We start from the raw sequence: 13,858 nt of genomic DNA on the forward strand, positions 1-13,858 counted from the left end.
GCACCCACAGATGGGAATGTAGGTTATGCTTTCTGCTATGAATAGCAGTCAGCTGGCTCTTTCTTGCTCGCAGAAAATGAGCTTTTACGAGTGAACAGCAAGAATGCTGGTAAAGCCTTTAAAAGTTTTAAATAGATTACAGAGTTGATGAATAGAGAAATTATCAGAGAACTTATTGTGAGTCTAATGTATAGAGAACTCTCTGCTAGACTGGGGGAAGGAGACACACAAAAGGCCTGGAAGGCCAGGTGCCTGCTTCAACACAACATAGCTGAGGAGGCAACATTCTGCATTATCATGATGATACAATACAGTAGCCCACATTACCATGGTAATATAAAAACACATCTATAAAAAAGGATGTGAAGACCATTCTTATTATTACCGTCCCTGGGCCTAGCACCTATCTGTTTCCCCATAAGGAGGGTGAGCATATTTCCAGGTTTGCCCAGAATTGTTCTGATTTACAACCGTTGCCCTAGTTTCCTATTCGGTTTAGCATTTTCACACTCTCAAAAGTGTCCATGTGTGGCTAGTAAATTATATGTCACCTACTGTAAACTACATTCACGAGTGCTGGGTGTACCACTAAATAATCACAGGTATTATAACTCACTGGGCCTGCGGTGGGGTTTTTTCCCTTGATGGGTCACATCAGCTTTCCCAATCTGTAATAAATTCTTCCTCTTTTAAAATTCTATGATGCTTGCATCATATGTAACTTCTCATTCAGTTCCTTTATCAACTGTCTTTAAGACACAGCCCTAGCAAATCTGTCTCCTGAATCTGGCTCATGATGCCCTTTTCCTGGAATATTAACCCCATGTCTCTCTTCTCCAATTCAACGCAAGATTTACATCACCTATTTTAGGGTACAGTCCCTGGTTGAATCCGCACTACGGTATCCTTTCCCTCATTTTTCTCACTTCTTGAAATTTTTCCCTGTTTAAGTCTTCAACTCCTTATTCTTGAATCAAATAAAAAAGGTGAAGGGATGTAGAAGTACAAATTGGTAGTTACAAAATAGTCATGGGGATGTAAAGTACAGTATAAGGAATATAGTCAATAATATTGTAATAACTGTATGGTGCCAGGTGGGTACTGGAAATATTGGGGGAGACACTTTGTAAAGTATATGATTGTCTAACCACTATGCTGTACACTGAAAATTAATACAAAATAATATTGAATGCCAACTATAATTGAAAAATAAAATTAAAAAGTGTAATCTAGGCATAGCTTTTGCCAATTTGGGAGAAATACTCTTAAATGAGCTCACCAGTGGCCTATACTGATTTCAAAATCCCCTGGACTTGTTTACAGAGCCCATTTTACTGTGCCTCCCTATCATATTTATCACTGTGGACTTCTGTCTGGAAATTGCCTTCTTTGGACTTTACGACTTAGCTTTTCTCCACATTTCCTCCCTCTTCTTTTCCTTATTCAGCCTCCTTCACTGGCTTCTCTATTTCTGAGGCCCCTTGGCATATGGATGTCCTCATTTTCTATCCTCTATGCTCTCTCTCTCTTGTGGTGCTCCCTGCACTCCCTAACTCGAATTATGGTTATTATCTGTTTCCTTCCTAACACAAGCCGTAATCGGAATTATGGGCCTAACATCAGAGGTTCCTTAACTTGTCTGCACATTAGTTACCTGAAGACCTTTGAAAATTCCCAATTCCAGACCGTCCCCCAGGCCGATGAAATCACAGTACCTGGAAGCAGGAAGTCCTCTAATTCCAACGTGCAGACCACTTTGGAAATCCCTGTTTATATGCACCATCGAATTTGAAAATCTTGACAAGCCTGTCATGTCACAGTTTCTAAGCTATTTTAAAGGCTCACAATCAAGGCACAGAAAGCACAAGTCACCTGCCAAAGACCCTGCTAGCATATCCAAAGAGCCAGAATTAATTGTAGGAATAATCATGGTCTTCATTTAACTTGGTTGTTCACCTAACCTTAGCTGATGTAACAATCTCTAACTAGGACAGATATCACAGAGTTATCCTTGTCTTGGGCCCTCTTTCTTTTCCAGCATCTAATTAGGCCCTAATTCCTATAAATTCTAATCTCTAGTTCTGTATCTCTACACTTCAAATGGGGTTCTTTTCTCTGTTGAATAATGGACTTGTCTTCCTGCTGGCTTGCCTGCCATGAGCCAGGGTCTCTGTCTCTCCTCTCTCACCCACAGGGATGACCGAGTAGTCTTTTTAGAAACAAATATGATCGCTGCCCTATGTAATAAACACCATTCATTCTAAGTACTAATTCTCCTTATAGCAAACAATATGCCCCTAATGTTTAATTTCCTCTGCTTTCTCTCACTCAGCATGTAGTCGTGATATGTGTTAGAGATGTCACATAACTTAATTCTTCAGTTAGGTAATGTAAACTATTATAATACACATGCGATGCTTTGCTCTCTAGTATGGATATGTTATCAGAGAATTAGTTTTCATACTTATGTTTATTGAAGCACAAATTCCTTTAATTAAATAAATTTTGACATTACTATAGAAGTTTAAAAATATTCTAGGTACTTTTTTAAATATGTGTAACTGAATAGCTCAATAAAGTCATAATTTCATAAATATGTACAAATTTCCACTAACTTATGTTTTCAAGGGTTTTCTCATCAATATGATTTTCTGTTTTGAGAAACTGTTTCCTTATTCCTTCTTATTTGTAGATACATTTTATTATCTGGTTTGAAATAGAAGACAACAGAGTTCTGCTCCATTTACTTTCATTAATGTTAATACATTAAAAGTGTCGTCAATACAGCATTGAAAGTGAGGTTTAATTTTCAACAGCAATTTTCTCTTCTCTTCACGTCTGTAGTATCAGGTCTATAAGATCCATGGGACATTAAAAACAGAAACAAAAGCTCTGGGTCAAATTTTTCTATTAAGATAATTAAAAATATAGACCATATGAACTATTCTTTATTAACTCAATAGAGGTTAACTTTTTAGTACAAAATTTCAGTGAAATAAAAATCCCATATGGTTTTCTCCAATATGGCAAATATGCTACTACATTAAACAGCATTAATAACAAAATAAAATCTATTAATACAGAGATTTTATAATCTCAAAAGCAGGTTAATGCATTATTTTAAAAAGTGATTTCAATTTCAAGGAATGCAGAAAAGGAAAAAAAATTGTCTCCTCTGTAGACATAAATTGTCATTTGCTTGAACTATAAAAGCAACAAGTTCATGATTTAAACCATATGATTCAATCATTTGAAGATACCTGCTATGTCCTTTTATAACCCATCGTGATGAGGTTAGCACCATGCAATGTTTTGTAAAAGGCTGATTCCATAAAAAGTATGTCCATAAAAATGCTATGTCACATTTTTAGCAATAAATAAGTGTGCCTGGAGAGCATTAAATACTCTGTTTTTATTTTTTAAAGATAAATATACAAAAATAAGCTATAGATTCAGAACGTTTTCAGAAGTGTTTCCTTTAGTCAAATGGAATGTCAAGAATCTCCACATTTTGCTTTTAGATATTTATTGCCTTCGTATTTTATTTGGAAATTTATTATTCTTAACTTTTTCTGGTAATTTAAAAGCTGTTTGATGCAATTATGATTTAAATATTAAAATGCTGGTGTTTTGACAGTGCTTGTTGAAAATATTTGGAGCATAACTAATAAATAAATCAAATCAGCAAATGTCTTAGAATCTCTTCAGTGATTTCTATGCAATATATAAATAATATTCCAGGTCTATGTCTTTCCGAGACTTGAAGGCCAACTATAATAGGGTGAGAGGATGACAGAATTGCAATGCCTCTGTGTGAAGGCTATGGGTATTTTTTACTTTGCTTGTTTGCAAACTAATGCTTTCTGTTGAAAGCATGACAGAGTCCTGCAAAACAAATCTCTGATGACCAAAGACATTGCAAAGTCAAATGTAACTAAACTTTAAATATCCTTACCATCTGCCAAGCAAGAAGTATGCTTCTGGCTTTCTGTACTAGGGTTATTTATATTATCTACCTATATATCTAAATTCCTTTCCTTTCTTTTCTTTTCTTTTCCTTCCCTTCCTTCCTTCCTTCCTTCCTTCCTTCCTTCCTTCCTTCCTTCCTTCCTTCCTTCCTTTCCCTCTTTCTTTCCTCTCTCTCTCTGTTCCTTCCTTCCTTCCTTTCCCTCTTTCTTTCCTCTCTCTCTCTGTTCCTTCCTTCCTTCCTCCCTTCCTCCCTTCCTTCCTTCCTTCCTTCCTCCCTTCCTTCCTTCCTTCCTTCCGTCCTTCCCTCCTTCCTTCCTATTTATCTATCATCATCTATCTCCATATGTAGCTGGCAAGACTATGACAATTCAAGGGCCACCTAAGGCACAGACAAAATTTATAACTTTCTCTTTACACAGTTGGTTAAGAGCTCAAACTGTGAATTCTGCAATCAAACTATCTGTGTGACATTGGGCAAATTCCTTACAGCTTTCTGTATCTCATTTTATCACCTGTGTGTAATATTTAGCCTCAGTGTGGAGGATCTGATGAGTTAATTCATGGAAATTCTTATGTGCTATGTAAGCATTCACCGTTTTTGTGGAGGTGGTGGTTATCGTGGCTAATGTTGTTGTTGCTGATTCCTTGCTGTGATCATGCCACAGAGCAGGTGAGCAAAAGATTGCCATCCTCACTGGCTGTGAATTTACTTAAAGTAAAAACCAATGTACCTTGAAGGCGCTGTGGGGGCTATTCTGATCCCTCTGCCTCTAATACCTCTGCCACGGCCAGAGTCTTCTGAGCCATTTAAGTAAGATAATTCACGTAGCTGTTCCTGACGAATTTCATCATTATAGTCCTAGAAGGAAAAAACGTGACTGATGAGTTATAAAGGGGCAGGGAGTTCTTGGAGCTTAACAAACAGAGCAAGAAATGAAATTTTCCATTTATTTTTCTGGAGTCTTGTATACAAAAATCTGAAATAATGTAAAAGTGTATATACTTCAAATTCCTATTTTTATGTCGAGAAATTGAAATTACTTTATTTATCAAGGAAGTAAGTTCTCAGCAGGAAATCAGATGACTTTTGCTAGGATGTTACTTGATGTGTTAGCCAGCAAAGGGAAGAAAACAATATAGAACAATACCTTGGAATGTACCAAGTTTATGATTGCTAATAAGAGAATTAATGAAAAAACAGCTTGAACGACTGCATGATAACCACATAACTCCTGTTCTTAAACCAAAAAGGGGCAATCCCAAAGCCCAAAGTAGATACTGAGCATGTGTTAAAATAATTTTTTTTAAAGTGCAAATAATAGGGGACAGTTTCAGACAACTGGGGAGCTGTCAATCCAACCAAAAAAATTGATGGGCAATGTTTACAAATAAGAAATTTTCTGTGTTCTAGTGTTGGACTGACAGAGAGTGATAGCAGTGGCAGAAGGCAAATTTCACAGTAATAATCAGAGATTGAGTCAAAGTCAAAGGGACTATCTCTCCCAGATCAGTGTGGAAATGCATCAGTCATTTTAATGACGAAAGAACAGATCTGAGTCCTCTATCTTCAAAAAACCAATGTCAGTCTTACCTGTTTCTCCTTGTACTACTAGCACACACATGCACCTGGTCAAACACTACAAAATTGAGAATTGCTTATTTTTGCTGATTAGTGGACAGTTGGTCCTGTTCCAAACATCTATGTGTTTATCTGATCCACACAAAATGACCCTTGATATTTGGTGCCAATATGTCCACACAGATAAAAAGTCCCTGGGTTGAAATAGCCCATACTGCTTATTTATATTTTTAGTGTACAGAATACATAAAAGTATTATCATTTTTTACTGGTCCAATCATTGTGTTGTGGCTGCAGTTTCAATAATAACCCTTCTTGCCTCCGTTTCCCAGCTGGTGATGGCTCATAAGGTTGGAAACATGGGCTAAGGTTTGGATCTTGCAGAAGAACAGAATTTGTAGTAACCACGAGTGCTGGGGAAGAATTCTTCAGTAGGAAGGTCAAGTTCTCAGCGGACAACACGTTGAGAAAGGGGTCTCATGATGCATGGCCTGCTGATGTATCAGCACGTATCACATCTTTTGACATCGACCAAATGTCTCCACGGACCTTTTGGACAGGACCAGATTTCCTGCAAGGATTTTTGCCAAATAGCCAATCTAATTAAATCTTTTTTTTTTTCTTCAGTAAACTCATATTTAAGTGAAACGAATCTAGCAGATTCTGTAGTGTTGAAGAGAGGTCTGGAAGTTGAGACTAAAAATATTTGTAAAGGGTGAGCTAACAGAAATGATATTTGAGCATTAGTTGTAGGACCAAAAATCAACTCTATTATCTCAATAAATGATGTCAGTTTAAAAAGAAAGAAATAAACAATGGGACTACATTTAACTAAAAAGTTTTTGCACAGCAGAGGAAACCATCAACAGAAGGAAAAGACAACCTACTGAACTGAAGAAGATATTTGCCAGTTATACATCTGGTAAGGGGTTAGTGTTCAAAATTTGTAGAGAACTCATACAACTTAACATGAAAACAAACAAACAAGCAATTCAATTTAAAAACGCGCAGAGGACCTGAATAGACACTTCTCCAAACAAAACACACAGCAAAGAGACACAGGGAAAGATGCTCAATGTCACTAATCATCAGAGAAATGCAATTACAATGACCATGAGACATCACCTCACAATTGTCAGAATAGGTGTCATCAGTAAATCCACAACCAGTAAGTGCTGGTGACAATGTGGAGAAAAGGACACCCTGGCACACTGTTGGTGGGAGTGCGGACTGGTGCAGCCACTGTGGACAGCAGTATGGAGATAACTCAAAAAGCTAAAAATGAAACTGCCTTATGAGCCAGCAATTCTATTTCTTGGTATATATCTGAAAAAACCCAAAACACTAATTCAAAAGATTGTGTGCACCCCTCTGTTCATTGCAGTGTTATTTACAATAGCCAAGCTATGGGAGCAACTCAAGTGCCCGTCAATAGATGAATGGATACAAACGTGGTAGTACATGCAATGGAATATTACTTGGCCATAAAAAGAATGAAATCTTACCATTGGAGACAGCATAGGTAAACCTAGAGGGTATTATTCTAAGTGAAATAAGTCGGTCAGGGAAATGCAAATGCCATATGATTTTACTCATATGTGGAATCTAATGAACAAAATACACAAACAAAATTGAAACAGATTCATAGACACAGAGGAAAGATGGATGGTTGCCGGAAGGAAGGAGGTTGGGGGACTGCGTGAAACAGGTGAAGGCAGTAGGAAGCCCAACTCGGTGGTTACAAAACAGTCACGAGGACGTAAAGTGCAGCATGGGGAATACAGTCAATAATACTGTGATAACTAGGTGTGGTGCCTGGTGGGTACTGGACACGTGGGGGGACCACTCTGTAAAACATATCATTGTCTAAACACTACACCTGAATCGAAAGCAAAATAATACTGATGCACACTGTAAGTGGAAAATAAAATTAAAGAACGATGCCAGTTTAGCTCTGCTTATATATGTTATACTGACATTAAGTAAAAACTGGGTACACTCCCCATATACCTCAGTCTAGAACAGGAGTGTCCAACCCACAGCCCACGGGCTGCATGTGGCCCAGGATGGCTATGAATGCAGCCCAACACAAAATTATAAATTTACTTAAAACCTTTTATTTTGCTCGTTAGTTTTCATTAGTGTTTGTGTATTTAATGTGTGGCCCAAGACAACTCTTCTTCCAGGGTGGGCCAGAGATGCCAAAAGGTTTGACACACCTGCTTCTAGAAAATGACAGGGCTGCACTCAGTGTACAAAGATTTCTAATACACAGCTTTGCGTACAAAAACTGTGCTGATTTAAGCAAAAGTACTAGTCACTCCAAAGCATTTATTTTCTTATTTTTAACATATTTCTTTTATGTTTATCCTCTTAAATACCTGGTTATAATAATAATGGGCTCAACACAGTGGGCTGACAGAAGAGCTACGCAGTAGAAAATTATAGTTTCGAACTAGTCATGTATTATTCAATTCTTACCTCTGAATTTTCACACGTAAGCAACAACCATACTAAACAATAAGCATATCTATTATTTTATTAGGACCAGGTAATATGATAAATTGCTACTTCTGCGTGAACCAACCAGCTACCACCAAAATGAAAAAGTACATAATTCTCCCATGCACTATTCCGAATAAGAAAGTGGATCTTTTTTCTTTTTGCTGCTCTGCTTAGAGCCCAGAAATAAACCCACACCTTTATAGCCAGTTAATATTTGACAGAGGAAGCAAGCACACACAATGGGCTAAAGATAGTTCATTCAATAAATGGTGCTGGGATAATTGGACAGATACATTCAGAATAGTGAAACTATTCTTTCACCTTCTTTCAGCACACACAAGAATAAATTAAAAATGGGTCAAAGATTTAAATGGGTCAAAGTTAGATGCAAAACCATAAAAATCCTAGAAGAAAACATAGGCAGCAAAATCTCGGACATTGCTCCTAGGAATTTTTTTATCAAATGTATCTCTCCAAAAAGGAAAACAAAAGAAAAAATAAACAAATCAAACTAAAAAGTCTTTGCACAGCAAAGGAAACCATCAACAAAATAAAAAGGCAACCCACAGAATGGAAGAACATATTTGCTGACACATCTGATATTGGGTTAATACCCAAAATTTATAAAAAACTTACAAAACTCAACACCAAAAAAAGAAACAATCCAATTAAAAAATGGGCAAAGGGCCTGAATAGACACTTCTTCAAAGAGGACATATCGATGGGCAATAGATATATGAAAAGATGCTCAATGTCACTAATCATCAGAGAGATGCAAATTAAAACCATAATGAGATACCATCTCACACCTGTCAGAATGACTGTCATCAATGAGTCAACAAACAAATGCTGGCCAGGATGTGGAGAAAGGGGAACCCTTTTGCACTGTTGGTGGCAATGCAGACTGGTGCAGCCACTGTGGAAAGCAGTATGGAGATACCTCAAAAACGTTAAAAATGGATCTGCCTTTTGACCCAGCAATCCACTTCTGGGAATATACCCAAAGGAACCCAAAACACTAATTCAAAATAACATAAGCACCCCTATGTTCATTGCAGTGTTATTTTCAATCACCCAGATATGGAAGCAGCCCAAGTGTCCATCAGGACATGAGTAGATAAAACAACTATGGGACATTTACACAATGGAATAATACTAGGCTGTTAAAAAGAAGAAAGTTTTACCCTTTGTGACAGCATGGTTAGACCTGGAGAACATTATGCTAAATGGCTCACCTCTTTGCACAACCACATCAAAATTACAACTAAAATACAGAAAAACCATTACTCAGAACAGTCAGAATTTGAGGTGAATGGAAGTCTGACAACTACAGAATTAAAGAAACCACATCCATCCAGACTGGTAGGAGGGGTGCACATGAAGAACGAGCTGGTTCCACATCCATGTCTCGTGGATAAAAATTCATGAGGGATATCTCAGGAGCAAAGAGTCCCAGTCCCACATCAGGCCCCCAGGCCAGGGTTCCAGTGCCAAGAAGATCAGTCCCCACAACTGGCTGCAAAAACCAGTGGGGATTGAGTCCAAGGAAGAAACTTCTGGAGCCTGAAGCAGTTTCCCTTAAAGAACCCACACACAGACTCACCTATCCAGACTCACTCCCTCTGAGTTCTAGCACTGGGGTAGCAAATTGAAAGGTACCAGTGGGATACAGGGAGAAACTGAGGTGTCTGGCATCAAATCCACCAGAGGCCATTGTCCCTTTGCTAAACTGTCCCCCTACAGAGCCAGTAAACTGGCGCCATATCTTAGACTCCAACAAGGCTAACACTGACTCATGTTGTATTTCCCCAGAGACTCTGCCCCACACAATTTACAGGCCCACCCAAGCTGGTTTTCCATATGCATGGCTAGTCTTGGCTCAAGCTTTACAACTTGCTAAATCCTATCAAATATGCAACAGCGGGTCTTAGCGGGCCCCAGGCCAGCACTAGCAGCAGCCAGATAAGATTCACAGCATGGCTTCACCTGGGAATTTCCAAGCCCACCACAAGTAGCAGCCATCTCAGATTGCTTTACAGCTCAGATATGGCACCCCCAGGCAAAACACAGGTCGGGGCTGACCTTGGCCTGCACCACCTGGGAAACCTCAGGGCCATCACACCCAGTGGACAGCTACAGACTACTTAGGAGCACCACCACCCTACTCCCACATAGTTGATCCTTCATGGAGGGTGGAGATTGGTGGTCAGTGGTCACAGTCAGTCCATGCAGCTGACTGGCCTGGGTAAATCCCTCCCATTCATCTGCCAACGGCAATCAAGGTTCAAGTACAAGAAGAGGCTGTACTCAGTCCACATGAAGGGTACACCTTAGGTATCCAGCTTGGGTGATAGGGGAGGCTGTGCCACTGGACTCTATGAGATTTCTACATTAGGCCACACTACCAAGACACAGAGTCAAAGCAGCTCTACCTAATTTGTAGAAACAAACACAGGGAGGCTGCCAAAATGAGGAGACAAAGAAACATGGCCCAAATGAAAGGACAAATCGAAAGTCCAGAAAAAGAGCTAAACAAAATGGAGATAAGCCATCTATCAGATGTAGAGTTCAAAACACTGGTTATTAGGATGTTCAAGGAACTTAGTGAGGACCATACCAGCAAAAAAAGATCCAGTCAGAAATGAAGGACACACTAATTGAAATAAAGAGCAATTTACAGGGAAACTGCAGTAGAGTGGATGCAGCAGAGAATCAAATCAATGACTTGGAACATAAGGAAGAAAAAAGAAACCAATTAGAACAACAGGAAGAAAAAGGAATCCAAAAAAAGAAGATAGTGTAAGCAGCCTCTGGGACTAGTTCAAGTGTTCCAACATTAGCATCATAGCACTGCCAGAAGAAGAGAAAGAACAAGAAATTGGAAATCTATTGGAAAGAATAATGAAAAGAAAACTTCCCTAATTTTGTAGAGGAAATAGACATGCAAGCCCAGGAAGCACGAAGAGTCCTAAAAAAGATAGATGCAAAGAGGCCCATACCAAGACACATCATAATTAAAATGGCAATGGTTAAAGATAAAGAGAGAATTTTAGCAGCAAGAGAAAAACAGTTAGTTACCTAAAGGGGAGTTCCCATAAGACTGTCAGCTGATTTCTCAAAAGAAACTTTGCAGGCTAGAAGGGGTTGGCAAGAAGTATTCAAAGTCATGAAAATCAGGGCCCTACAACCAAGATTGCTCTACCCACCAAAGCTATCATTTAGAACAGAAGGGCAGATAAAGGGCTTCCCAGACAAGAAAAAACTAATGGAGTTCATCATCACCAAACCATTATTATATGAAGTGTTAAAAGGACTTATTTAAGAAAAAGAAGATAAAAAGTATGAATAATAAAATGGCAAAAATACATATCTATTTGTATGAATTAGTTGAATCTAAAAACCAAACTAAGCAAACAGGAAGAACAGAGACAGAATCATGGATGAATATAGAGAACATTTTGATGGTTGCCAGATAGGAGGAGGTTTAGGGAGGATGAATGAAGAGGTGATGGGATTAAGAAGTACAAATAGGTAGTTACAGAATAGCCAGGGGGATGCAAAGTACAGTACAGGAAATGGAGTAGCCAAAGAACCTATACACATGACCCATGGACATGAACAATGGTGTGGGGATTGCCTGACAGACTGGGAGGTGCTGAGTGGAGGGGGGCCAAGGGGGGAAAATCAGGGCAGTTGTAATAGCATAATCAATAAAATATAATTTAAAAAATGAACAAAAAATAGTAAATTAATGTAGTGACAGAAATTTTCTAATCATACTTGTAAGGCACATTTGCGTAAGTGAAGATAATCCATTGACTAATTAATTGCAATATTTGGATCATTAAATGCTAAATGATCAGATCTTTTAATAAATGCAGGCTTTTCTAAGTGGATAATCAAAATATATATAGTGCTGTATTTATAATAATAAATCATCTAAATGTTACAAATAGAGGGGTTTTTTAATGTCAAATGCAGGGATGGTTGAAACTCTAAATATTCCCTAGATAAATGTATCTGTGTATTATTTTTATAACATAAACATTGTATAAGTTTCTAAGCACCTAACTCTGTAATTTTACATTATAGTGCTTATTTCCAGTCTTTCAATAAGCACAGATAAAACTTTGAATTAAACATTCATAACTACTACATGCATCTAGCTGAATTAGAATGTTCTATGGAACATTTAATTGTTACATGCTTCACTGATGCTTCAGCTATATAACATTTTAAAGATACTAGGATACAAAATATCCAAAGTTTACCTTGTAAATGTTATCTTATTAGAAATATACCATGTATTAGTTCATTTGAATAGTACTGTGTTCTAAGATTCTGGAGTCATAAAAAATACATGTGAATGATTGATTGTAGTTTTATGGCATTTTAATTTTTATGTTAAACTTGCTGAAAGATATTCACTCAAAAGTAAAATGTAAGTTCATGAGTAGTGATAACAATAATTTGTATTTTATGCTATTATTATAGTATTATATTATTTATTAATTTAATATTAAAGGACCCTTGAGGGAAAAAAAAATAGACAAATAATCACCTAAGCATGTGGCAAGTTCATGCAAAGGATGATAAAATTACAGCAATTCTGAATGAAAAAAATTATTTTCAGTAGTTTAAAATAAGTAAATATTAAAAGACAACTTAACATAGTCCTTTAATTTATATGCAAAGGTGGAATATTCCAAAATTTAAAAAATAAGTCATATCTATATTATAAGGACAATACTTTTGTCAAAAAATGAAACATACTCAAGGATACACCTTAATGCTATTTTAGATAGAATTTCAAATTACTGAGATTCTGTCCATCAAATAACAAAGAATGCTTTACTACTTTGGGGTATACATGCAGTACATAAAACATCCACAGTCTAAAAATAGTCTTTGCCTTGCAAGATGAGTTACAAAGTTGCTTTAAAAATGCTGATTGGTATGACTGCTTGGGTTTCAGACAAAGGCAATTTAAATAAGTAATGCAAACCTTTAAATGATTCTATCAAGGCCTAAATACCAGAGGCATATCACACAAATACATTTTTTAAATTGATCCAAATTTTAATTTTCCTGTAATATCCCAAAATTTTACACTTTTTGCCACTAAAAAAATAAAATGTGCTATCTTGAAATCATAACAAATACATTCACAGTACTTGTATGTTCCTTTTGCTCGAGGGGAGGTAAATGTGCCCTGTGACGCAGTTTGCATGGAATTCCCGAGTGCTCCTTTCCTCGCGTTGCCAAGGCCCTCCTACTGTGGTGACGTGCGGTCTGAACCGCGCACACAAAAGCTCAGAGCAGACAGATGTTTGGATGTTCCTAGAAAGGACTCATGCTCACAGTCTGCATATTTAATGTATATGCATAATTTCGCAGTTACATACACTCATGTCCATCTGCTGTGATGGCATTTTGCCCAAATACAAATTGGGAAGATGATTTCACTTGCATATAGATGCCAGGTAGTGACAGGTAAAGACAGGCTACCTGGAGGCACCGCGAGGGACCTTTTCCCTGCCAAATTCCCTTTTCTAAGACTATGCTGGGCGCTGTTGCTGCACATTAAAACTGTGATTATAACCCCTGGTAACATGTGAATGCCTGTTTGGCTCTACCAATGCCAAGACCACTCAGACGATATCAGGGGAGGATGAAATGCAGACTGTAACCCATCGTGGCCATGACAAAGTGACCTGGGATTTCCTCAGCCCTTATAAATAGCGAGGTTAGGACACTTTCATCAGAGTAATAAACAAGAAAATGTGGGAGGTAATGGGTCCTCTG

The 13,858-nt window shown here is 37.7% G+C and overlaps 1 protein-coding gene across 3 annotated transcripts in view; it reads right to left on the reverse strand.

The window, feature by feature from the left end:
- KHDRBS2 (KH RNA binding domain containing, signal transduction associated 2) overlaps positions 1-13,858 on the reverse strand; it is a 544,593-nt gene that overhangs the window by 207,153 nt on the left and 323,582 nt on the right. For all 3 annotated transcript variants that reach the window (XR_008425555.1, XR_008425556.1, XM_024576649.3), the window contains exon 5: positions 4,701-4,828. Coding sequence is in view for 1 of the 3 variants with exons in the window: in XM_024576649.3 (XP_024432417.1) it covers positions 4,701-4,828 (128 nt within the window). In the remaining 2 variants the exon portion in view is untranslated. The remainder of the gene's footprint in view (positions 1-4,700; positions 4,829-13,858) is intronic.

This window comes from Desmodus rotundus, chromosome 11, assembly GCF_022682495.2.
Source record: "Desmodus rotundus isolate HL8 chromosome 11, HLdesRot8A.1, whole genome shotgun sequence".
NCBI classification, from domain to species: domain Eukaryota; kingdom Metazoa; phylum Chordata; class Mammalia; order Chiroptera; family Phyllostomidae; genus Desmodus; species Desmodus rotundus.